General features: G+C 33.1%; 1 protein-coding gene across 1 annotated transcript in view; it reads right to left on the reverse strand.

Annotated features, from left to right (window-relative positions):
* Positions 1 to 732: 732 nt before the first annotated feature.
* The window catches only part of LOC126741449 (dynein regulatory complex subunit 4), a 107,544-nt gene continuing 83,740 nt past the window's right edge, over positions 733 to 24,536 (reverse strand). The window contains exon 10 of the mRNA XM_050447863.1: positions 733 to 1,027. Within this exon, the coding sequence (XP_050303820.1) occupies positions 809 to 1,027 (219 nt within the window). The 3' untranslated portion in view covers positions 733 to 808. The remainder of the gene's footprint in view (positions 1,028 to 24,536) is intronic.

Genomic DNA, 24,536 nt, shown 5'->3' on the forward strand with positions numbered 1-24,536 from the left:
TATGGGGTAACAAACACTGCGCGCTACTCACTAATTGTTTAATTGTCAACAACGTGACGTGTGCGTATAAGGAGAGCAAAACTTATACTACTTCTTCTTAAAAAACTACTATTACGACTACGGTGACAATTAAACCTAAAAAACATAAGAACACAATCGGTGGCCGAGAAGAAAAAACAGGGCGGAATCTATTTTTAAACCCAAACGCAGGATGCTGCGTTGTCACATTAGCTGAGAAATGAAGCGTAAAGACACTAAATTAGGGTAATAATTGCAACTGCGCTAACTGCGCATATTTTTTTAGGACATTCATAAGTACATTTCGAAAAAAAATGTTGAACTGCACATTTTTTTACTGCACTGCACTGGACGTATATTTTTTGAATTTAAAACACTTTTAAAATAAAAAATCAAAACCTAAAAACAGGTGAATAAAAGTATAGCATGTGATACATTAAAATGTTTGGAATTTCATGTGGAATCCAAAAATATAATAACATATAGGGTGTCCCATTAAAAATAAGAAAATTGGTATTAGCACCGCCTACATGGAACACTTTGTATAAAAACTTTTTATTGTTAAAAATGCGCAACTTATCTTTATTGACGTATCCGAGCGTTTTTCCGAATACGCTTCCATTTATTTATTATCAAATTCATTCCAAGTTACAGACTCTCACTGTATATAGCCTTTAACGACTGATCTATCAAGTGTCAAATAAAAACAATACATAAAAGTGTATATTTTTATTGGTAATTGTTATCGAAAAATTGATAACTAATTTGAAACACCAGTTTAATCTATCACTTATTTATTTTGAGTTACCAATCCAGCTGGACCTCTTGCCAATCCGGCCTGTCCTTGAGGAATCATCCTTAATGGGGTAAATCCAAGTTCTGATTGTGGTATACCATACATTTTCAGTTTTTCCTCAAATGTAAATAGGAGGTCATCGTGGGCCTTACAAACTCTTGCCAACTCATATTGCAAATCACTTATAGTGGAATTTTTTCTTGAAAGGATTTCCTAAAAAAATTAATATGTATTACAAATAATATAGGAGGTCTAGAAAAATAAATTGTGATTTGAAATATACTTGTTTATACACCGTTTTTTTTTGTTGAAAATTGAATTGAAATATAAAGATTTTGCTCACTATTTTCTTACAATAACTAAACATTATTGCCTTACTAGAGAAAAAAAATGAAAACTCCAAGTCTCAGTCTCAAAATGTCTTTTTTATTATTCAGGTGACATGTTTCGCTAATGAAGCATCATCAGACCTATAATAAACAGAAAAACACACGTAACTACAATAAAACCTTACACTAAAACAAAATATTAAAAATTAGATAAAATTACCTTATAGCTAGGTGACCTGCTAAGTACTGACAAATATAATTTAAATATGAGAATACCCACATATTTTGTAATAAAAACCCCTAATTATTTTGTGCCGTGTTATTGTTTTTTATTACAAAATATGTGGGTATTCTCATATTTAAATTATATTTGTCAGTACTTATCAGGTCACCTAGCTATAAGGTAATTTTATCTAATTTTTAATATTTGATTTTGTTTTAGTGTAAGGTTTTATTGTAGTTACGTGTGTTTTTCTGTTTATTATAGGTCTGATGATGCTTCATTAGCGAAACATGTCACCTGAATAATAAAAAAGACATTTTGAGACTGAGACTTGGAGTTTTCATTTTTTTCTCTAGTTACATAAGTCTCTTTGAGATAATGGACGAGTTCTTTCAATTATTGCCTTACACCGACTGATAAAGGAAAAAGGGAACACTTAATAACTATTTTACTATTCAAGATAAACAAATGAAATTTGGTTTATCGATAGAATTGTTATAAGAGCATCTTTTGACATTCAAATTCAAATATTCAAATTCAAATATATTACGTAAAGTTATATACAAATGTGTTATTGTTACATAGGTAAATAGGTACAAATAAAAATAGATAACAACCCTATTTCATGAGAGAAGAAAAATAACGTTAAATACCTACACACCTAATGTAAAAATCCAAGAAGAGGAATCGGCCTAAGGCCATCTAATGACGTACCTTGTGTGCAGATTTCCTCTTCCAAAAATGGCACAGATATTAAGAGGTTAAGAACGGCAACAGCCCGGCCGCTATGCAGGCGGAAAACAGGCGAGAGAACAAAAAGGTAGTAAAAATTACGACTAACATGCACTAAAATAACCCAATATCCACAAACTCAGAACAACGTTTCAAAAAATGTTTGATTTTTCAATAAAAATTGTTTGGTTTTGGCTTTGAAAATGTTTGGATAATTATAATATTTTTTCAATTCAGCAGGCAGTGTGTTAAAAAGAACTGGCCCATAATAGGTTACAAATCTTTGGGTCACATTTGTACGTTTAAATGGAATAAACATATTTATCTCTTTTGTTGCTCTTGTGAGATAGTTGATAGAATCACTATTAATTGGTGATAATGTAGTATGGACATAGTTTAAAGTGGAATGGATATAAATATTTCTGACACTTAGTAAATTTAGATTATTATATAGTTCACCAGTTGAAAATCTATATGGTCTTTTAAATATTATTTTTAGTGCAGAATTCTGAGTGATTAACAACTTCTTTATAGTATTGTTATACGCGCAACCCCATATAATAATACAGTACCTTAAATTGGATTCTATTAGTGCGTTATATAAAGTTTTTAACATTTTTACATTTAGGATTTCACGTACCTGATACAATTTATAGAAAATATTTCTAATTTTTTTATTAACGAATGCAATATGTTCCTCCCATTTAAGATACTGATCCAGTATAACCCCCAGATATTTGATTTTTTCAACTTTTTTTATTTTGATACAATTACATGCATCATTATGCGATAAGCAGTCATTATTATGAATAACAATCTCTGTGGGCGGTGGTTGATCTACTGACGTTGCGGAAAAACTCATATAATAAGTTTTATTAAAGTTTAAACTTAAAAGACTATTGTTGAGCCACTCATACATTTTACTAAGGCCAATTTCGGCTTTTTTAAAGACTCTCTTCCAAGAATTATCAGAAAACAATAATGCAGTATCATCTGCGTACGAAATAACTTCGCAGTCGTCCAATAAGCTTCCTATACTATTAATATACACAAGGAAGAGTACTGGTCCCAGCACTGTCCCTTGTGGAACTCCGGTTTTAATGTATTTAGGAGAGCTCATTGTGTTATTAATCTTAACAAATTGTTTTCTATCTGATAAATAATTTTTTAATAAGTTAAGAGGCCCGTTTCGAATACCAATTTTTTCTAAACGGTTAAAGAGAATTTCATGTGAAACGGTATCGAAGGCTTTCGAAAGATCCATAAAAACTGCTAAACTTTTTTTTCTGTTTTGTAGATTAATGTTAATATTATTAACTAAATCAAATACGGCTTTCTCCGTATTTTTTTTATCTCGAAAACCATATTGCTTTTGATATAAAAGATTATTCTTTTCCAGGAAATTCATTATTCTTGACTTTAAACATTTTTCAAATATCTTAGCAAAGTTATTTATGAGAGAAATGGGTCTATAATTAGTAGTTTCATCACGATTATCTGATTTAAATATAGGAGATACCAGAGAGACTTTCCAATCAGAGGGTAAGTTAAACGTTGAAAATGACAAATTTATTAAGTAAGCTAAAGGTTTTAAAATATGAACATGTATTCTTTTAATTAAATTAGTTGAAATTTTATCTTCCCCTGGTGCTGAGTTATTTTTTAATGTTTTAATGTGCATTATAAGTTCATTTGTATTAACTGGAAAAAGAAACATGGAGTTAGGATTAATTTTAATTTTTTCTTTAAAACTCGATGAATTTTTATTGATATCTTTTTGAATTTTTGAACCTACATTTGTAAAAAACTCATTAAAGGTATTACTAATTGTTACTTCATCTGTTATTATGTCATTATTTACTTTTATTTTAAAATTATTTTGAGGCGCTTTTTTTTGATGGTTGGTAATCTCATTAATAAATTTCCATGTTTTTTTGTGGTCATTTTTGGATTCATCTATTTTTAGCTTATAATAATTATTTTTTGCCAATTTCATTACCTTAGTTAAATTATTCCTAAATTTTTTATATTTTATTTCATCAGCAATATTATGGTTCATGTTTAAAGATTTTTTCATGCTATCTCTCTGTTTTATAGAATTAATAATACCCTGAGTTACCCAAGGCTTACGTTTTCTTGTTTTGCTATTTAGTGTTATAATATACGTGTGTTTCCTTAGAAAATATAAAATTTTATTTTTAAAACAGGTATATGACTCTTCTATATTGTTGTTTGTAAACACTTCTTCCCATATTTCTTTAGCCAGATCATTTTCTAAATTTGTGTAATTTATATTTGCTTTCCGTTGCATGCTATTAAACTGGGCAATATTTTTTGTTACATTTTTAATAGATAGCCCAATAGGATAATGGTCAGTTAGATTAGTTTTAAAGATTAATGGTATGATAGAGTTTTTTCTTAAATCAAACTGATCTATTTTTAAAAATATATGATCGAGTGCTGTTTTAGAATTGTGGGTTTCTCTTGTTGCTTGATTTATGCACGACATATAACCATTTTGCGACATAACACTTAAATACTTAGTTACATTCATATCAGTTTCCTCCAAAATATTAATGTTAATATCCCCAATAAATATATTGCACATATTTTGCTTTCCTATAAATCCTTGTGTTTCCAGATCGTTTAAAAATAAGTTTAAATTTGTAGAAGGTGGTCTGTATACACCGGTAATACCCAAAGAAATATCGTTTATTTTCATAGTACAATGCAAGAGATTAGTTTCAGTTAGTTTTATTATTTGAGATATTGCATGCAAATTATTTTTTATATACATTACAACACCGTCATTTTTATTAAAGAAAGAGTTATTATAAAAAATATCAAAACCAGCAAGCCTGAATGTGTCAACATTGCTAATTGTAAATGTTTCTGACAACACTACAATAACGATTTTTGTGATATCCAATTCATTCAAATAAATTATCAATTCATCAAAATTCTTTTGTAAGCTTCTGATATTAAAATGTATAATATTAAGCCCACCACTATCACCAAAAACTTCGCCAGCCCGTCCCATGTCGTCCGCCAACACTACATCCAACCTGCTACCCTCCTCAACCTCATCACTAAATTCCAAAAAATTTGTCATCTTTAAGAAAAAAAAATTAAATCTTAAATATTCTAACAAAAATATACCTAATATATAAGTTACAGAAAAAAGAAAGCAACAAAACACGTATTTTTTTTAAGCAGCCAAACATAATAAACCTCTATTATTTATTTAACTGCCCCAAAGAATTGAAATAAACATTAATTAATCGTTAATTGTTTTTATATAAAGGCTAGTTTAAACTAAAGAATCACTATATGAATATTATGAATAAATATCTATATAAGGTGATAAAGTCTCTAGGAGAAACCAATCATTACGAGTTAATTACTGGATTCTTGAAGCAAAAGTACAAAGAAACTCGTGATTAAATAGCCATGTACACACAATAAAAACTCAATAAAAAGAAAAACAAATTTGAGCAAAAGCATATCCTACTCATTGTAAAAAAAAAAAGGAAAAGAAAAACCATACTTCAACAATTAAAGGTCCAAAAATAAACTCATATTGTTAGTTAAAAATTTGGAATTATACCTACATTATACATATTACCCTAGAAAAGTACCTATATTAAAGAGATATAAATATAATCTATAAACTGTTGACTGCTGATACTCACTTGTTTTCTGTCACTTCCAGTTTAACCTAAATTGACACTAAATTTCTTATTTTAAATGGGACACTTGATATATTATTACGTATTTCGAGAGAAAACAATTTTCTGAGTATAATGATACTGCATTTGCTACTTTTTGTTTTATACTCATAGAAAAAATATTTTTTTTTTAATTTTAAAATAGGGTGCCATGAATGCGTGGAAAGTTTCAATTTTTAATCACGTAAAAATAGTTTTCGCTACATTTTATGATTTAAATCTGTTACACGTCTTTTAAAATATTTAAACCATTAATTTTGGCATTTACTTTGTTTTTTTAAATAGCACATTATTGGGAACAACCTCTTTTTCCTAATAATTTGATATAACTATTTTTTAAATCGGTTGATAATAAGCCCATAAGAAGAAAAAAATTAAGTCATATAAAGACTTTGATTTATTGACTAAGAGGGTGCGTTTTGACGCGTTCTTGAGTTATTCTTTAATTGACATAATACATAACATCTTGTCAAGTTCAATTATTATTTGTTATTCAAATAAATTTGCCGTAGTTCTTGAAAGAATTTCAATGTCTACTAATATTTGAAATGTTTGCTGACTGTATTTTTGAAAAACTGATTGAAAGTAATATAACACAATGTAAATTATTATTTTTCAGTGATTACTTGATTAAAAATTAAAATTTCCAATGCATTTATAACACCTTATTTTAAAATTTAAGAAAATATTTTTTTTATATGAGCATAAAACAAAAAGTGGCAAATGCGGTGTCATTATTCTCAGATTATTATTTTCTATCAAAATACGTAATAATATACCGATTGTTTCATTTAAAATAAAAAAGTTAGTACTACTTCCTGTTAAACCGGAAGTAACAAAAAATAATAAAATATGTCAAAAAAAACTCTTATGACCATTCTATCGATATACCAAATTTCATTTGGTTATCTTTAATAACAAATTATTTATTAAGTGTTCCCTTTTTCCTGTGTCACTCGGTATAATATGTGTGAAGTAGTAAGGAAAAACTGTTTAAAATAATCATTCATGAATATTCATCATCATCTCTTAGAACCTCGGATGGATCTAATTGAGTAATTTCTTTTCACTGTATTCGATCCATCAGTATCCACCTACAGTTAAAAATCATGTTTATTTTCTATAGATTTGAAGTAATTTTTTTCTAAAGCGTCTTGGATTGTGTCCTACTGATTTTGGTAATTGTTCCGATTCCATAGTCCATACTGATTTATGGTATCGTCATGGGAGGGTCTGTAAAGCTTTTTACGCTTAAAGTGTTTAAGATTTTTTTCATCTGTCATTGTCATTATCCATGGTTCATACTCAAATGATTTTCGATACATTAAGATTTTTACATTTCATCAGCTGTATCTATCCAGTGTAGACGAACCTCGATTTGCCGATTGTTTTGTGCTTTTGTACTGGTCCAAGATATTTTAAATATTCAAATCTCGAAATCGCAAAGGGTTTGAGTAATATTATCCATTGCTCCCTTATCTTTATTAAAAGTAATTTCTACGGATATAATGAAGTTTGCTTTAAGATCACAATACACTGTGTAGGACAATAGCAGTTTTATTTTCTCCAGGATTCAGTAGAATAATTCCAGATGTCTAATACGAGGTTAAAAAGTATAAAAGAAGGAGTGTCAATATATTTGTATACGTAGTTTTATTTCAAAACTGCTTTGGTTTGAAATCAATTTCTTCGGTAACGTGTTTCTTTCTAGACTCTTATATGCTTGTTGGAAAGTTAAAAAAAGGTTGCGTAGACGTTTGTTGCATATCAATCCTTTTTCAAAGAGATGATCTCTCTGCTATAAGACCGTATTGATATTCTCTCAGTATATTATCAGCAAAGGAAGTTATTTTACTAAGAAGAATATTTGATAGTATTTTGTATGTGGGATTTGTTAATGCAATATTCATGGATATTTTACTGCGATAATGGGACAATATATGAGATATAATTTGTTTATGATATATCGCCACCATTTCACCGGACTTAAATACCCTTAATACTTATAATTGTTTCTACAACTGAGCCATAAAAAACGATTTAGTACAACAATTTGGATTGTTTAAAGTGCTCAAGATTCGATTACGTAAACTTAAAAAAAAGTCGTAAATTAAGTAAGGTAATGATAAACAATAAGAGGGTGACCTAGAAAACGTTCTGTCAAAATTAATTTCCGAGAACAACTATGTAGTTAAAACCGTAAGAGAAATGAAGTTTTGTAGAATTTTGTTTAAGTATCGTCAATATTAGATTCGCTCTCTCGATCTATTTGCACTTTAAATAAATGTCAATTTATGGGCTACCTAAATATAAAGTTATAACGTCGCTTTGGTTGTGAACTGTCCTAACCCACATAAAGTAAAACTGGAGCTAGCGCGCTTTCAAAAAAGTTTGTTTCCAAAAAACTTATATATTCTTTTCTAGAATATTAAAAAAAGGTCAAATCATAACAATTTTTTGATATTTGTAATTAGGTGTCATACTTGTTGTGTGGATATTTTTATTTTGAAATTATAAACAATATTTTAGGTTTTATGTGGCTTAGCCCCTTTCACTACCACAGAGCTAGTTGTTTTGCCGGAATATTTTAAGATGTGAAAAGATCTAACAATAATAATGTTATAAAATAATGATAAAACTCAGCAGTTTTTTTTAACTTTTTATTATTAATATTACTAATACAAAATGTTTAAAAATAAATTTTATTTAAACTGTCAGTTTTCGTCGTTCTCGGATTCAACTTGATCCTCATCAGTGGTTCTTAGTCCCTCATAAAATCCGTGATAAGCAGACTTTATGAAGTCAGATTCGCATAACTTACGCAAGCCTAGTTGTATACAAATTAGTTATAACTGCATTTAGGGAAGATACGCCATTTCTTAAAGATGCCTTTTTAATTTCTATGGAACGAAATTCAGAATCATCAGGACGTTTTTTAAAGAAAATTTTGTTAGGTTCTTCTTTCCTATATTGAATCCATTTTATTTTTAACCAATTCAAATTACTTCCATCTGTACATTTTTTTTGTTTAATATTGCGGATTTGGAAAAAGATTTAAAATTTAAGAAATATGAATAGTTCATTTCAGTAACATTGTAAAATGGTTGCTTAGTTTTTGCAGTTCGAGCTACTGTGTACCAACCCTCTGGGGTGTAAATATCGATTTTATTACCACGGTTTTCAATGGCAGAATGAACGCTGTCACATTCCATTTCAGAGTGTCCTGACTCATAAATTTTTGGTTAATAATTTCAATCGGAAGCAAATGTACAGCTCGTAAAAACATGGCAGCATTAATGCAGTTACGGTTTTGTCCCGATGCTGTGTCAGCATAGAATGTAACTTCTTTTACTTCAGGGCTAAAGCCATTTAAAAGTTTCCACAAACAGGTTGCGATCTCTGACGAACCTTTGGTGCCAACCCCCTCATGCCACATAAAATTTTCAGCTTGTGCAGTCCCCAAATTATATACGGTAAAGTTAAATGTCTTTAGTTTTTGGGTATAGTATAACTTTCCTACTTGTAATGAAGGCGTTAAAAGAATTTTCTCCATATCTACGGCAAAACACGAAAAACTCTTGTCAAGTTTTGCACGACTTTTGTCGATTTGTTTTGCTTCTCTAGCCTCTGTTTTTCGGGCCAAGTGTGCATCCATACTGTCTTGCATTTTTATCTTTTCCTCATCATTTTTGTTTTTAAACTCGGCACAATAATCACATTGATCTTTTTTAGGCCGATGGAAACCAATATTGAACTCCGAGGTAAAAATATGCTTATAAAAGCTAGCTTTTTCTGGTACTACTCCAAGCTCTGCACAATAATCTTTATAATCTAAATATATTCTATTTTCAGATAATCCTGTAGGGAGATATTCCCTCTTTGTTGTGCTTCTACAGTAATGTGAAGAAATTAAGGGTAATTTTTTAATGTGAGATCTTATTATGTCTTTGGTTGCTTCAGATTTTTTTTGCGGTGGTGATTTCTTGCCCCTTTGATCTGGCTTAACGACTCCATGTGCAGAACTTTTATCCAGTGCTGTAAGTTCCTTTTTTACTCGAAATTTGTAGAGTTTTAAGGAAAAAGTTTTGACAAACTTGATGTTGTGTATGTCTTGCAGTAAGTTTATATACTAAGGTAAACTTTCTTCGACTACCCTCTTTTTGTACAACGTATGAACGCTTCTTTGGGATACGCTGAACATGTTTAGCAATAAAGTTCCACCTTGACTCTTCGCTTTTTATATTATAAAATTCGTTAAAAATATCATGTCGCGTTTCATTGGAAAAAAGTTCATTACATTTGTAATGACATCTACATTTTACCTCTGCTACTGTTTTTGCTTTTTTAGGTCTTCCCTTCTGTGTCCGATATTCTTTTCCCTCCATTCTTAAAGTTTTTTGGACATTTCTGGTCCATTTTGATGGGTCACGTTTTCGTTTTCTTGTTAGCTTTTCCTTCTCTGCATTTTCGGTGACATCGAATGTTGATGTGGCATTGTTTCTTTCCATCAAAAGCCTTTTTCTTACATTTGCTAACGGTTCTGAACTTGAAGATGCTTCGTCGTTATCGTCGTTTCGATTTTCTTGATTTTGCACTGAAAATTAAAAATATGGTGTACTTGATTACAATAATTAACAAACTACCTTCAACTGGTGGTGATACTCGACTGTTCAAAAATTCTTGATGGTAAGCAGTGACTGCACTCAGCCCCGGAAATTCAACGCTTTGTTCTCTGCCTAAAAGTAATAACATTTTAAACGTAATTAAAAAAAAAACGACTACTTTAAATGTAACGCAGATGCATGCTTAGAATTACAAACGATAAATATATTTATTTAATTTTTTAATTTAATTTAATTAAACTTAACTTAAAATATTAATTGAAAAAAAAACATTATTTTTAATAAATCACATGCGACTGCGTACTTGCGTTAAATTTTTTATACCTTCAACTGTTACTGGTGGCGATAATAATAACCCATCGGTATCGGGAATGTCTTGCCCACAATCTCCTGCAGTAACCGGCATTTTATCTAAAATGTGCATACATTTTAATAATTATCTTTTTATAAGTTACAATAAGTTAGGTATTTAATTTGTACATATTTATAATCATGTTAGATACAGAAAGTACGTTAATTACGAATTACGTACGCCTAATTCCGCACTATTCACTCGAAAAATAATTATGTACTTACCAAAATAAACCGGCGATAGTATGGTATATTCTTTTTCTTCATTATCAGAGGATTCGTCGGACCTTTCGTCATCATTTAACTGCATTTCTAGTGCTCTTTGGACTATAAGTTTACTCCTTGAAGACATTTTTTAAAAAGCACTCTTAACAATACAAAAACACTAACTAAATAAACAAAAAAACTAAACAGTCAACGCTCTAACTCAAGAATATAAAGCGCACTAAATGCGTGCAATTATTATTCCAAAACATAAACAAATAGCGATTTCGAAAGGTAATTTAGTAGACTTTGTGTGTATATTGATTCTTTTTTAACTAACGACACCAAAAAGAGATAAAAAGATACTCAGCATTCACGAGCGGGCCAAAACAGGGACGCAAGAGCCAACACAGAAACCATAAAAATGTGGATTAGTTTTATTTACATCTATAATATTTTGATCCATAACGCTTAAAAACGCAGTTGCTAAAAGTGCTAAGCTGCTTATGCCTATTCACTATATTAAAATGTGGGTTAGATCTCTTAGCAAATTTTATGTTTCAGGGACTTTATATAGGTTGTGGCTTAGGATACTTTTAATAATCAAAATTTATACTTTTTACTATTTGTTGACAGTCTTAACTCAATTTTCAATTTTTTGTGGGTTACGACTCTTCACTACCAAAGCGACGATAAGTGAGTCGAAATGAAATACTAGTATGAAGCTCTTCTTCACGATTAAATGATACTTGGTCTATTAGTTTCTTAGTCTAATTACATCCTCCTATTTAACGCGTTAAATAATTCATTTTTAAAAGTTGCTACAGCAGCTTACATTGTATAGATTCATTAGATAACTATAGAGTTAATAGAAAAATGGTGATAAAGAGAAAGTTTCACTCTTCTATCACAAGTTCTAAAAAAAAAGCTTGTTGATCCGTATTACTTTGCATTTTGACTTGTGTAGTAGATACTATTACACGTCCAAGATGACTACGAACATTTGAGAAAAGAGACTTCAGACTACCATTCCGGATGCCAGAGCGGAGCCTTCGTAGTCAGGTCTTGATCAATCAAGAATTTACTCAATATACGAATACGAATTTACTTAGTCCTTACTAGAAACTATTACAAAGATAGGGCAACAAAAATCATTGGAAAGTCAAGGGGCGGGTACACAACTTTAACTACTTATATTGAGGATTATCAATTTCAGCCCAAAAACTTTTGGAACGGTAATTTATTTTTATTTAATGTTATTGTACCGTCAACAATAAATATTTATGGAAATTTACTCGTCAATGTTAACGTTGGATAATTATCCTGCAGCCTTCTTTATAGCGTAGTTAGAATCAAAGGTGCCACTGAGCAGCATTTTTATTGAAGAACCTGTTAAAATTGAGACCTCCTGTCGTATAGTGAAATTCACATGCATGCTGTTTGTATAATAGAGATCAATAGCTTAATTAATATTTTCGGGAATCGTAATGATCTTAATGAATTTTCCTGTATTTTCCTTTAAAAAAAGGACTGACTTTAAAACTATACTGGAGATCTTTTCATTGTAGAGAATTTTATCCAGTATAGTAATGTGCTCGCTATCCGCAAATTGTAGTTTTTTTTATTATTGTTTATATAATATAAAATATAATTTATATTATGAGCAATAGTAAGAAAAAAAAGTAGTTTTTTTTATATTATTGCTCTCCTATCTACGTGTATATTCCTTTACTCATATATACGAACTGTCCAATTTGGGTCTTGATAATTCAAGTATTTACACAGTCCGGTCACTTAGCAACAAGAGTCAATATCATAAATTTGTTTGCAGGTGTTTTCAGACTTTGTTGATGGCATATGGCGTACCACTGCAAGGCTTTGCTCTTGGCACAATACTCTTTCTAGTGTGTGTCAATGATCTTCCTAGCTGTTCTGTTGGGTATGCATTTTATCTTTATGCTTATACAAAATCCTTGATTGCTGATGGCGGCCTATCCAGCATTCTTGGATAGCTAGAGGGAGGGAGCGATATGAAAGCAATTAAGCTTAAAGGAGAACAAAACCAAAAAGACTTTTTTTCCTTAGAGATTGTAGTTATGGATTGTAGGCAATACAGTCTGGATGAAGCCGTAACTGACCAAGACTTGACCTGGCAGTTGCATGTTGAAGAACTCTCATCCAAGATGTATTTTTTTTTTTTTTTTTTTTTTTTTGGGTCGGTGGAGAAATTCTTTATGAACACTGGTTACGCGGCGCCGCCCCCAGTAGTGTGGGACTCAGTGTCGAGTCTGTCTCGTCCTATACCCACTAAAACTCCACCGCTGGGTGGTGCCTTGTGGCTCCCTACACTGCGGTCTGCTAAGAAGCAGTCCTATTGTGTCCCATATGTTTAGTCCCACATGTTCAATTCTGTAGCTTCAAGGAAGTCCAGGATTGTGCCCAGTGGTAGATTTCTTATACCCTCTGGTGCGGGTTTCTCTTCCCCCAGGAATGTTGCCCTGGTTTGATTATATGCTTCACAGAAGCACAGTATGTGAGGAGTTGTTTCGTCCTCCTCATTGCATCCCCTACATAGCGAGGTATCTGATTTCCCTAGCGTATGCAGGTGTTTCCTGCTGGGTGCATGGCCTGTAAGTAGCCCTGCGACCTTTCGCAGTTGTTGTCTGGAGAGGCCAAGTATGTTCTCACCCTTCTTGAAGGGTGGGCTGCCTATAAGTTGTTTGGATTGTTCCATCTTTGGCAGCTGCTCCCAGTAGAATTTGTTCTGGTTTGTTAGCCAGTTGCCGATTTCCCTCTTCCAGGTCTTATCGCTGACATAACATGTTGGTTCAGGGCCTACCAGGCTGTTGCTGGCTCCCTGGGTTGCAAGTTGGTTAGCCCTTCTTGCAGCCTTATTGTTGCCCATATTCTCTGCTAGGATTATCTCTGGCCTATTTTGCGCTTCGGCGAGGTTCCTGAGATCCTCCCAGCAGCTTTGCACAGTCCTTGACTTAGTCTCGAACTGTTGTAGTGCAAGTGTCGCAGCCTGGTCTCCTGTGAAAATTGCGAAGGTTTTGCCTCTTGGCAGCCCTTCTCTCATCAGTTGGACACAGGTTTGAATTCCTATTATGCTTGCCTGTAAATTTGTTGTTTCGAGGCCCAGGTTTAGCATAAGTTGTCTGCCCTGTTGTTCGTCCTCCACCATGCCCACAGCTACCCCGATCTTGGATCGTTTGGTTGCCGTGTGCCATACTGAGTAACCTCTTTGCCTGAGCCTGTTCGCTTCTGCGTCCAGTGGTCCCCTTTTTTCTTTGATGATAAAAGGTTTGTCTAGGTATGTGACCTTGGTTCTGTCTGTTCTTAGGGCCAGGCGCCCAAGGTCCTGTATTTTGTCAAATAGGGCATTGTGCCCATCTTTCGATAGGATTGTTGCGCCATTTGACAGCAGTCTTTTCGCCCCCGTTATAGCTTCAGCCCGTACCACTAAGTGTAGCGGGCTTAGTCCTATCAGGTTCTCTAGGGCAGCAGTCGGCGTTGTTGACATCGCTCCTGTTATGCCCAGACATGCTATTCGTTGTGTTTTGTTGAGTATCTGTATTACAGTCCTCTTTTCTGCCGCATGCCACCATATAGGTGCTGCGTATGTAATGATGGGTCTAACCATTGTCGTGTACATCCAATGTACCATTTTTGGTGACAGTCCCCATGATCTACCGAACATTCTCTTGCAGTACATAAGAGTTTTCGTGGCTTTATTTGTAGCTTGGATTACATGTTTCTTGAAGCTGAGTTTTTTATCCAGGGTTATACCTAGATATTTGACCTCGTCTTCAAGTCGCAGATTTTCTCCATAAAATTTTATGTTTCTAATGGGCTCTAGTTTCCTTCTTTTGGTAAAGGAAACCAGAGTAGTTTTTGTGGGGTTTACCCTTAGTTGTTCTTCCTCACACCAGTGCTCGACAGTAGTCAGGGCTCTTTGCATTTTTTCGAATACATAAGCCTGACTACCCCCTCGTGTAAGGATGACTATATCGTCAGCATATCCTATAGCAAGGATAAGCTGCCTCTCCAGTCGTATCAGCAAGCTGTCCGATACAAGGTTCCACAGCAGCGGTGACAGTACGCCCCCTTGCGGTGTTCCCCTGCACACTTTGGCCTTAACCGTTGTGCTGTTGAGATTTGCTGCTACTTTCCTATGATTTAGCATTTGGGTTATCCAGCCGCCAATCATGGGATGTATTTCTCGTGCTGCTATCGCACGGTTGATTGAGTCATATGACGTATTGTCGAATGCTCCCTCAATATCTAAGAAAGCTCCTAGGGCGATCTCTTTGTTGTTCAGAGATTGTTCGACCCTCTGGGTTATCTCGTGAATCGCTGATTCACAAGATTTACCTGTTTGGTAGGCATACTGGTGTCGATGTAGAGGGTTGACCCGTAATACATTGTCCCTGATATGCGTCCCTGAAGATGTATTTCCTTAATACGAAATGTCCACCTCAGCTTCGGCATATTCTAGACTCTTCTACTCCGTAATGAGGTAATATTTATTTGATGGAGGTTACCCTACCCATATATTGAAAATATTTTCATTATAATGCAGATGCATAAGAGTAATTGCTAATCTAGGCTATACAGAATGCTGAAATTGACAATTCAAAAAACTGTAAATTCTTATCCTGGCCGATGTGCCTATATTCTCCTGTACCTCTTGTTTGTCAGTAAGAATCATGAAAAGTTTGTGCCTCACTCACACTTTCCCAGGAATAATGACTCCTTGAGACCGCGGTATCAGATTCCTTATTGGCACATCTTATTATGGAGTACAGTTTTTCTGTCTCGTCTGTTCGTCAAAGTCTTGTCTGTCAATCTGTCCATTACGAGTAATATATTTTGCATAAGACCAAGATTATGCAGTATCTTCGATCCAATTTTGCTGACTTCTTGTAACCTCATTGTGTTATGCCTTTTTATATTAGTTCTGAGTAGCTTTAGACATAAATAATTTATTTTATTTATGTCATACGTTTTATTGTATTTTTTAGGTATATGTATTTGCCTTTCATATTTTTTTTACTTTTGTAAGAGACTTTACTTGCTGATACTAATAGATGAATATTAAATAAATATATTAAAAGTAACACCATACATGTTCAGAGGCTTCTTGCTCCTCTCGACAGAGGTTTGTTATTGTATGGCCCTCATATCATTCTTTGGTCCAAAATACCTCCTAGGTAATTATTTTTTTCTTTCTGGACATTTTTTCCTAAAACTGGTCACTACTATGACCAAGTCGCCCACAAAGCCTAAGCAATGTATTCTTTCATTGTTTATTCTTATTACTATATAATCTACCAAAACTGACCAGCGTAATTACAATAAAACATTTTTATTGCATTAAGCAATTTTCTTGGGGACAGCCTTGGGTTACTTTTACTATTGCTATAGCAAAAGTAAGTGACTTAAGGAATCCAAGGAACTGATTATCCTTTGTCTTAGACTAGCCTCAATTCAGTTGCAAAGACTAGATGGAATTCTTCTTCGCAAAAGTGGATTGAGGAGTAACGTAGTCGGGACGTTATTAAACGCTCTTTTTATATCAAGAGAATGTTGACAGTGCTATTTCTTTGTCATCAGGTGAACTCAAGAGTAGTTTTTAGGCCATATAGGGCCATTTCTAAAAACCTTATCAACTGATATGCATATTGACGCATAAGTACAAATTGTGTTAGGGCTTTATTCCTCGTATACCTATCTTTACCTAGCTGTTAAGGCAAAACAAAACAAAATTGTTTAAAGTATTATTGGGTAGATCCCATATGAGCTTTTTATAGTTAAAAGCCAGTTAATGAGTTCTAGCTACGCGAACCTTCTATATTAAAATCCAGTCACCAATCTCCTGGATCTGACAACAGCGTCCCTGAAATGCAGAAAAGCAGCGGCAACAATAACACAGATTTTCTGCATTAAATCTACACAAAAGTATGGTAAAATGGTAAATGGCCTGAAAGTTGAACGGCATTAATATATATCCCTCTACATAAAAAGGGATCTAAAGATGAATGTGGCAATTACAAAACCATTAGTTTGATTAGCCATGCCAGTAAAATTCTCTTGCAAATCATACAGAAACGATCAAAGAACTACCGTCTACCTCAGATTCCTCCAGAATAAACAGGATTTATGTCAGATCATGGAACGCAAGATTAACTTATGAACCTACTACAAATTATATAAAAAGTATACGAGTACAACGTATCAACTATGTTTAGTTTCCTTGCCTAAAGCAAAAGCTTTAACACCGTACAATGGGCATGACTATGGAGTATCTTTAGTGAGAGGAGGGTCCCGAAACATCTCATACATATCATAAAAGATCTGTATGATAAGAATATGCCCTACAAATAAAAGATAAATTCCCAATAGATTACAGCGTCAAAAAAGACGTTAGACAAAGCTGCATTCTCTCCATAATTCTCTTCAATATATACGGAAAATGGATTATTAGAAAGGCCCTAAAAAATTGGTGGGAGGGAGCCTCTATTCAGGAAAAAATGTCAAACTTACGATATACGGCGATAATGACACGATAACTCTGACAAAACAAACAAGAACTGTTGGAAATACTTTAACCAGTAAAAGCTCCTAGTTTGGCTTCAGGTCTACGACTGAAGACGACCAAATGCTTTCTGTTCATTGTGGACGGACCTCAGACAATTCCAATGCCACTCCGACTCATCAACGATATAGAAATCAGCGACACTGTCATTTATCTTATAAAATAACTAAAAAGGTAGGCTCCGAACCACAAATCAGAAGAAGGATTGGAATAGCAAAACAAGTTTTGGATAGATTAGTTAAAATCTCAAAAGGCCACAATATCCAGAAAATGACCAATATGATAGTTTCAAAAGCGCGGATATTCTCCATCGTAACTTATGGATTAGAATCTTGGACATTAAACGCAGCATTCCGGATAGAAGCGTTTGAAATAATATGTTACCGCAGGATGTGAAAAATACTTTGGAGAGCTCATAGAACAAATATCTCCATAAAAAGGCTCCTTCCAAGAATACAGAAGTACATATTTAAATATTTCGGCTACGTGAAACGAAAGGACGGGATGGAGAGAATTATGATCCAAGGGAAAGGGGACGGCAAACCAAGGACCTTTCAAATATGTGAATAGCAGATATCATGAGAATCGTAGAGGATCGAGAAACATGGCGAAGGTTGGTCGCAAAACTCGAAATCGAGCAACGATTGAAGAGAGAGAGTTATTATGTATGGTTAAAATCCATTGAGCACCCCTATCAAATAATAAATCAAACGCCTTTATATCTTAGAGGTATACCCCTTGGTATCAAGATTCAGTCCCCCAATGATAATGCTTACTGCGGCCTCGGGTATGTTTCTTTTAAATCCAAAGATTTATTTCAGAGTCACGATATAAAAAAGGTCCGCATATAAAAGGTCTTGATCTTTTTTGAAACTTTGTTCTTCGTTATATTTCAACATAGCAATACAGCGTAAGTCAGCTTTGGTTTAAGTATAGTTTTATTTAGACATAAAGGCTTTTCAAGTATACCGCTTAAACTGTACCCATTGCTGTTGTAAATAGAACGTAAACACCATAAATATGGTAAAAAATTTATTTGATTATATGTATAATATAATTTTATGTTTGGCATTAGCTTTACATATACAGGTTGGAGAATCGATCATTACGCATAGAGAGTTTTTTCAGTTCGTGCACTCCGCGATTCGTCTTGTATGTTGATGTTTTTTAATACGACGTTAGTTGACGTCTGACTTTAATATGTGCAAATGCATTACTGGCAATAAAATTTCGAAAAATATTACACAAAAGTTTCAGGCATTTTTAAAATATATTTTCGAAGCAGGCTTCAGCGTAGAACCCACATAGAATCATAATCTCAAAATGTTTATTATGCTGTGTATTGCATTATGAAAACTAAAGCAGTATTTTAATAAAAATAAAATATAAATTCTGTTACTTATAGAAAAATTTAAACACTATACGAAAGTATAATTAAAACTCTTAAAAATAAACTTAACAAAAATTATTTTTTTAAATCAAAGGCTCAAATAAACCTCCTTCTAAAAGTAAATAATATGTTAAAACCATTTTTGGTAAAATAGATTTGACACGTTTAAACAATTTTCTCTTGCAACTCCTTTAAATTTGTTGGCCTACTAAATTCGTGCTTGTAAATGGTCTGTTTAGTAAAGTAAAGTAGTTTATTGATGCTAGTAACCTTACAGTCTTACACAAGTCACAAAATTAAACCAAGATAAGGTAAGTGTATGCAGAAGTTAAAAATACAGTTCAATAACAATTAAGAGATTAAAAGAAAAAAAATTACCTACCTATAAGCCATTACACAAATTTAAAATAAAATACAAACAAAATCATATAAATATAGGCAAAAAATATATACATATATAAACAAGTACAAAGCTATGACATCTTAACAAGAACATAAATACTGTTGCTTATTATACCTCATTCATTCAGAGGCGTGGTTATAAACTCATCAACAGAATAAAAGTTGTGTTCTAGAAGAGTATCTCTGATGAGTGCTTTGAATTTTTTAAGATATAGCTGGCGAGTAGAACCGCAGATTTACCGAGACAAATTTTGAATTAATTTTTTTTATATATTAATTTTATTTATTAATTATTTTTTTGAATTATTTTTATATAAGACAAAATTTGAAAACAATTTTGTCTCATTAAATCTGTGGTAGAACATGGTAATTTGTTGTAAAGACTAAAGGGCAGTGAATTATTCTTTGATTCATGTAGTTTTAAATAATTGTTGATTAAAATACTATTTAATAATAGTATATAAATACTATTCATTTAAATACTTGTGTTATAAGAATGAAAATCTACGTTTTTTTATAACTATCTTTGTTTTTATGAATTTCAACAAGACAGTTTATAATGTATATACAAGGAAGGGTTAAAATTTTTAATTTTATGTAATAAAAATAAAAGTCATTTAAGGACAAATCTGGAGATCTAGAAGGTCATTTAATATCGCGAGTTCCACTAATAAGACAGTTAAAAACAGTTTTTGTATTGTTTTTACCATAATGGCAAATAATAGCAAGACAACCATCTTGTTGAAAATAGACCGATCCCAGGTTTGAAGCTGAAATGATTTGAAGGGCAGGAAGGCGGTACACCAGATTGATGTGGATCAGGTACTTCGGCACTCTAATAAGTGTTATAGGTAGACGAAGAGTTGCTCTGACGGCTGCTAGGGATGATGGAACTTAAATTGTCATTCTCAGTTGCGTTTGCTTCAAAAGACTTGTGGTTTCATCAGTTTTGGTGATGTGGAAATAACACTGAATGATTAAAAAGACGAGTAGAAGAATGATGTCAATGACCACTGGTAAGATTCACTCTAGTCCGATGGTTAACATTCAGGGTTATCATATAGAACTTTAATGATTTCTCGTTAGGAGATAATGTTGTGGCAGCAGTGGGTGGAAGAGGTGGAGACTAAAAACTACTCTACTATAGAGCCTGAGACATCTAAGCAAACTGTTCCATAAGATTTTACAGTAAAGCATAACGGATTCTCCAAGAGCTCTTTATGTTGGTTATTATGTAAGATATAAGTGCTTTTAAAAACGGACCATTAAGTAAGATTCACGTATCCTGGTATTCCGTGAAACTGCAGCAGTTTCAAACTTATCCAAGATGTCTTGCACGTTTGCGGAGAATTTCATTTTGTATCGCGACACTCGGTTTTCTCCCATGTTTAGTACAGTCCATATAAGTTTTTTTTCATATCCTGGTTGGATAGTACTCGTTGGAAGAGGGACAGTTGGTTATACTCTTGTTTTTGCAGCAACTAAAGGTATTCTTTGGCTTTTAAATTACCTTTATTAAAAAATGATCCTATAATATGGTCGCCCAAAATAATAATTAATATTTGAAGTTAACGAGTACGGAGTTGAAAAATTATGTACTCATTTTCTCGAAACCAATATCAAATTATGGAAGGATTGTGCCAGGAGGAAGGAAGTTCCCAGGTAATGGAGAAGAAGATTCATCTTAAAAGGGAATATTTCGTAAAAAAAACTATTTTTATTTTCTCTTTCTATTATGGTTTTACAAAATTCCATTTTTCACTACTACTCTTGTAATTAAGTAATTTTTGGAATATTTAACCATTTATACCCAAATACCGGTAAGAATTTTATGGTCTATACCCAGTTCTCTCTAACAACTACTTGATCGTATTGGATGCACTTCTAGAGTACTACAATCCATTTCTTCCAGTCGTTCTTGCTCCTCAATAGAAAGTTCTTACACTTTATTGTGGTCTTTATGACCATCTTGAAGATAAAGTATCCATGCACCTCAACATGCTAAACCACATAAAAAAATTGCAAGAAATCGGTTTATTTTCAAATATAGTTTAAAATAAATCCCTACTTAGTACTGCTAAATTGCGCCAGTAAAAAACATTCAATAATTTTTAAAATTCTAAAATACTGCATACAGTCATACAGCAAAATGAGTCGTGCTGATAATATTTTTATTATTCTTTAAAAACTCAAAAGAGCAAATAAGAATACCATCTCAAGCAAATACTTATTTGATGACAGAAGACGACTGCTTATATTTTGGACAATGCGTAATCTTCAATTCTCCAACCTATATAAATTTTACTATAAACGCATGACATATGTTTCACTTATAGCAGACATATATCACTTCCATTTCAATGTTAAATTGTTAATTTAAAGTTAAATGAAATAAAATTGAGCCATTAATCAATAAACTGGATAGTCACCATTAATATATATTAAAAAAATACGTGTGGTATATTTATTATATACCTTTTTTAGGATGGGCTTATTTACAAAAAGATTGCTGATGTTTCCATCACCTGTCACGGGTGGGGATATAAACATTACGACATACTACTATAATTAGGTTGATGTTTTAGTATCATATAAATAAAATAGGACAAATTACGGCAACAATATAATATAGGTAAGGCTAATTTACTAAATCTAATTAAAAAACTACTATTATTTGCAAGGCTAATAAGGCCTACTCTTCTATCGATTGTCACGCGAAAGCGGAAATAATCCATTAATTTCTAAGCCAAGGGAAGGGTTCATGTTTTAAAGTAAATTTTTAGAAAAGGTCAGCTATTTTCAGACAGGAAAAGCCCTAGTTTTATGAGCGGACATTAAATTTTATAACACATTTTGTATTTGATTTAACATTGTAATTAGCCTGGTTAATATACAAATGCGTGTTGTTATAGGTTCACATTTATGCTAAAAATGGTTTAATTAAGAGATTTTCACAAAAAAAATATCTTTAAAAATCTTTTAAAGCATATGTAGGTTCGAATGATGATAAGTTCGAAGACTGGTAACTGGACGATTAAATGAAGGGAAAGTTGTGAATTTTTGTACTTTATAATGCCCCATCAACAAAATTGTAAATTTTCATTAAGTTTTAGAAATACTCTGAAATTGAAACGAAATATAAAAAAAAAATTCGACCATATTTTCAAACCTATCTCAAAATAAATAGCATTTTCTTTAATACTTTTCCCTTTACAAAGTCTTGATATACTATATCCGAAAACACTCTCTAATTAAATAGACTTTCAAATTGGGATACGGTCAATGGTCAGTATTACATTTACATCAGGTACATTATTGGCCCTTTGTACATTTGAAGTAACCCCTGCAATAATTAATACAAGGTTATAAGATAGTTATTCCATACGCTTCTTGTTTGAATTATGCAATTATGACATTATGCTAAACGTCAACCAGTGAACGGCATTACGAAAATCGGTTGTTTTTGTCTTGTTTTTCTTCTTTGGGAACATTTGCCTATTCCTCTAAAACCGCCTGTATAAGTTGTTCTATCTTACAAGGGTTATTTTGACGAGTTCTAATCTCTCCTTTGATCTTATCCCATATATGCTCTATAGGATTAGGATCCGGTGAGCAAGAAAGACTGTAACACTTGCAACTCTGATTGTATGTAAAGGTGCATTATCTTAAAGCATTTATCAGCATACATTAAAAAAATCGCCTAAATCAGCTTGCCAGAGCCTGATATAATCAATATAATAAATCAATATACCTTTGACCTATTAGGGCTTGTCGAATGAGAATTAAAGGAGTTCTTCCACCAATCATAATTCCACCTCAAATTAATGCAGTACCTCCTTTGTATTTCGGGATAGATTTGGCAGCACGGAGTCTAACTTGTTTTCCTCTAGTAGTAGTAGTAGTAGTAGTCGTAAAGGTAAGTGACCTAGAGCTCGGCAAGTAGGCCTAAGGAGTCCCTTTTCCGTATGAAGTCCCCACCCCTACGCCTCCGCTTCCAATGTGCCGTCTTCACTGAGTCACTTTAGTAGCGGCTTGCACGTAGTCCCAGTCCAGACCTTTAAGATCTTCCCGTTGGAGTGTCGTTACTCCGAAAGGTTTCCTTCTCAGACGACTCCACCCATCACAGATACCTAGTATGTGGTATGAAGTTTCCTCCCCGGTATCGCAATTCGGATAGAGCGGGCTTTCTTTTATACCAAGAAGATGTAGATGCCTGTTTAGACAGTTGTGCCCAGTCAGGATTCCCACCAAGTCTTTGATACTCTGTCAAGTCTTTGCTAGCAGTCGCCTTGCTTTAGAGCCGTCATGATCTGGTATCATTTCCTTGGCGGCCTGTCTACATCCTTTTGTCATTCTCCAATTCTTATTTGTTTTTTTTCTCAGGGCCAATTATTAAGTTCTTGGGAGATTTGTTTTTTACTGAGACCGAGACTAAGTTCGGGACCTACGAAAGGGCTGACAGAACCTTGTCTTGCCAGTTCGTCGGCCCACTTATTGCCCTCAATACCCTGGTATCTTGGGTCCCACCTCAGTCTCACTTCCCTGTGAGTCTTTCGAATGCGTTTCTTCATTCTTGGACTAGCGCTAAGCTGCCCCTGGGTTTCTGGATCGCCTTGAAGGCCGCTTGACTATCAGAGTGGGTGCAAATTCCCCGTTATCTTCCAATGCTTCTCCTTTGTTTGCTACTTCAAGTATAGTATAGTCTGGCAAGTGGATCTGAAACAGCGGCAGGAATGTGGGCCAAAATATTCGACGTTGACACGTTTAACCTCAAAACGTAATTGTGCGGGACTTACTTTCTAATAATATGCAATGTAAGATTTTTTACAATCACAAGATATAGAGGGTAAATTCTTAATAATTATAATCTAAATAGTTATTTCATTTTGGCTTTAATACGCAATTGTTTTACCATTAAATATGGTACAATTAAATGTTTGTCCAAAAAATGGATCATGTTTAGTAAATCTGGCAACATTACGTTCCACCTCGCCGCACGTGTTTTTGTTATGAATTATTTCGACAGTTCATTGGACAGCGTATTTGTCACCTGTTTACAATGCTTGCTGCCGTTTCAAAACATTGATTACTATTGAAGGGTGGACAGTGGCGTAGGTTTTATCGTTGATTTTTGGATTCCGTT

This window comes from Anthonomus grandis, chromosome 10 (assembly GCF_022605725.1).
Source record: "Anthonomus grandis grandis chromosome 10, icAntGran1.3, whole genome shotgun sequence".
Lineage (NCBI taxonomy): Eukaryota > Metazoa > Arthropoda > Insecta > Coleoptera > Curculionidae > Anthonomus > Anthonomus grandis.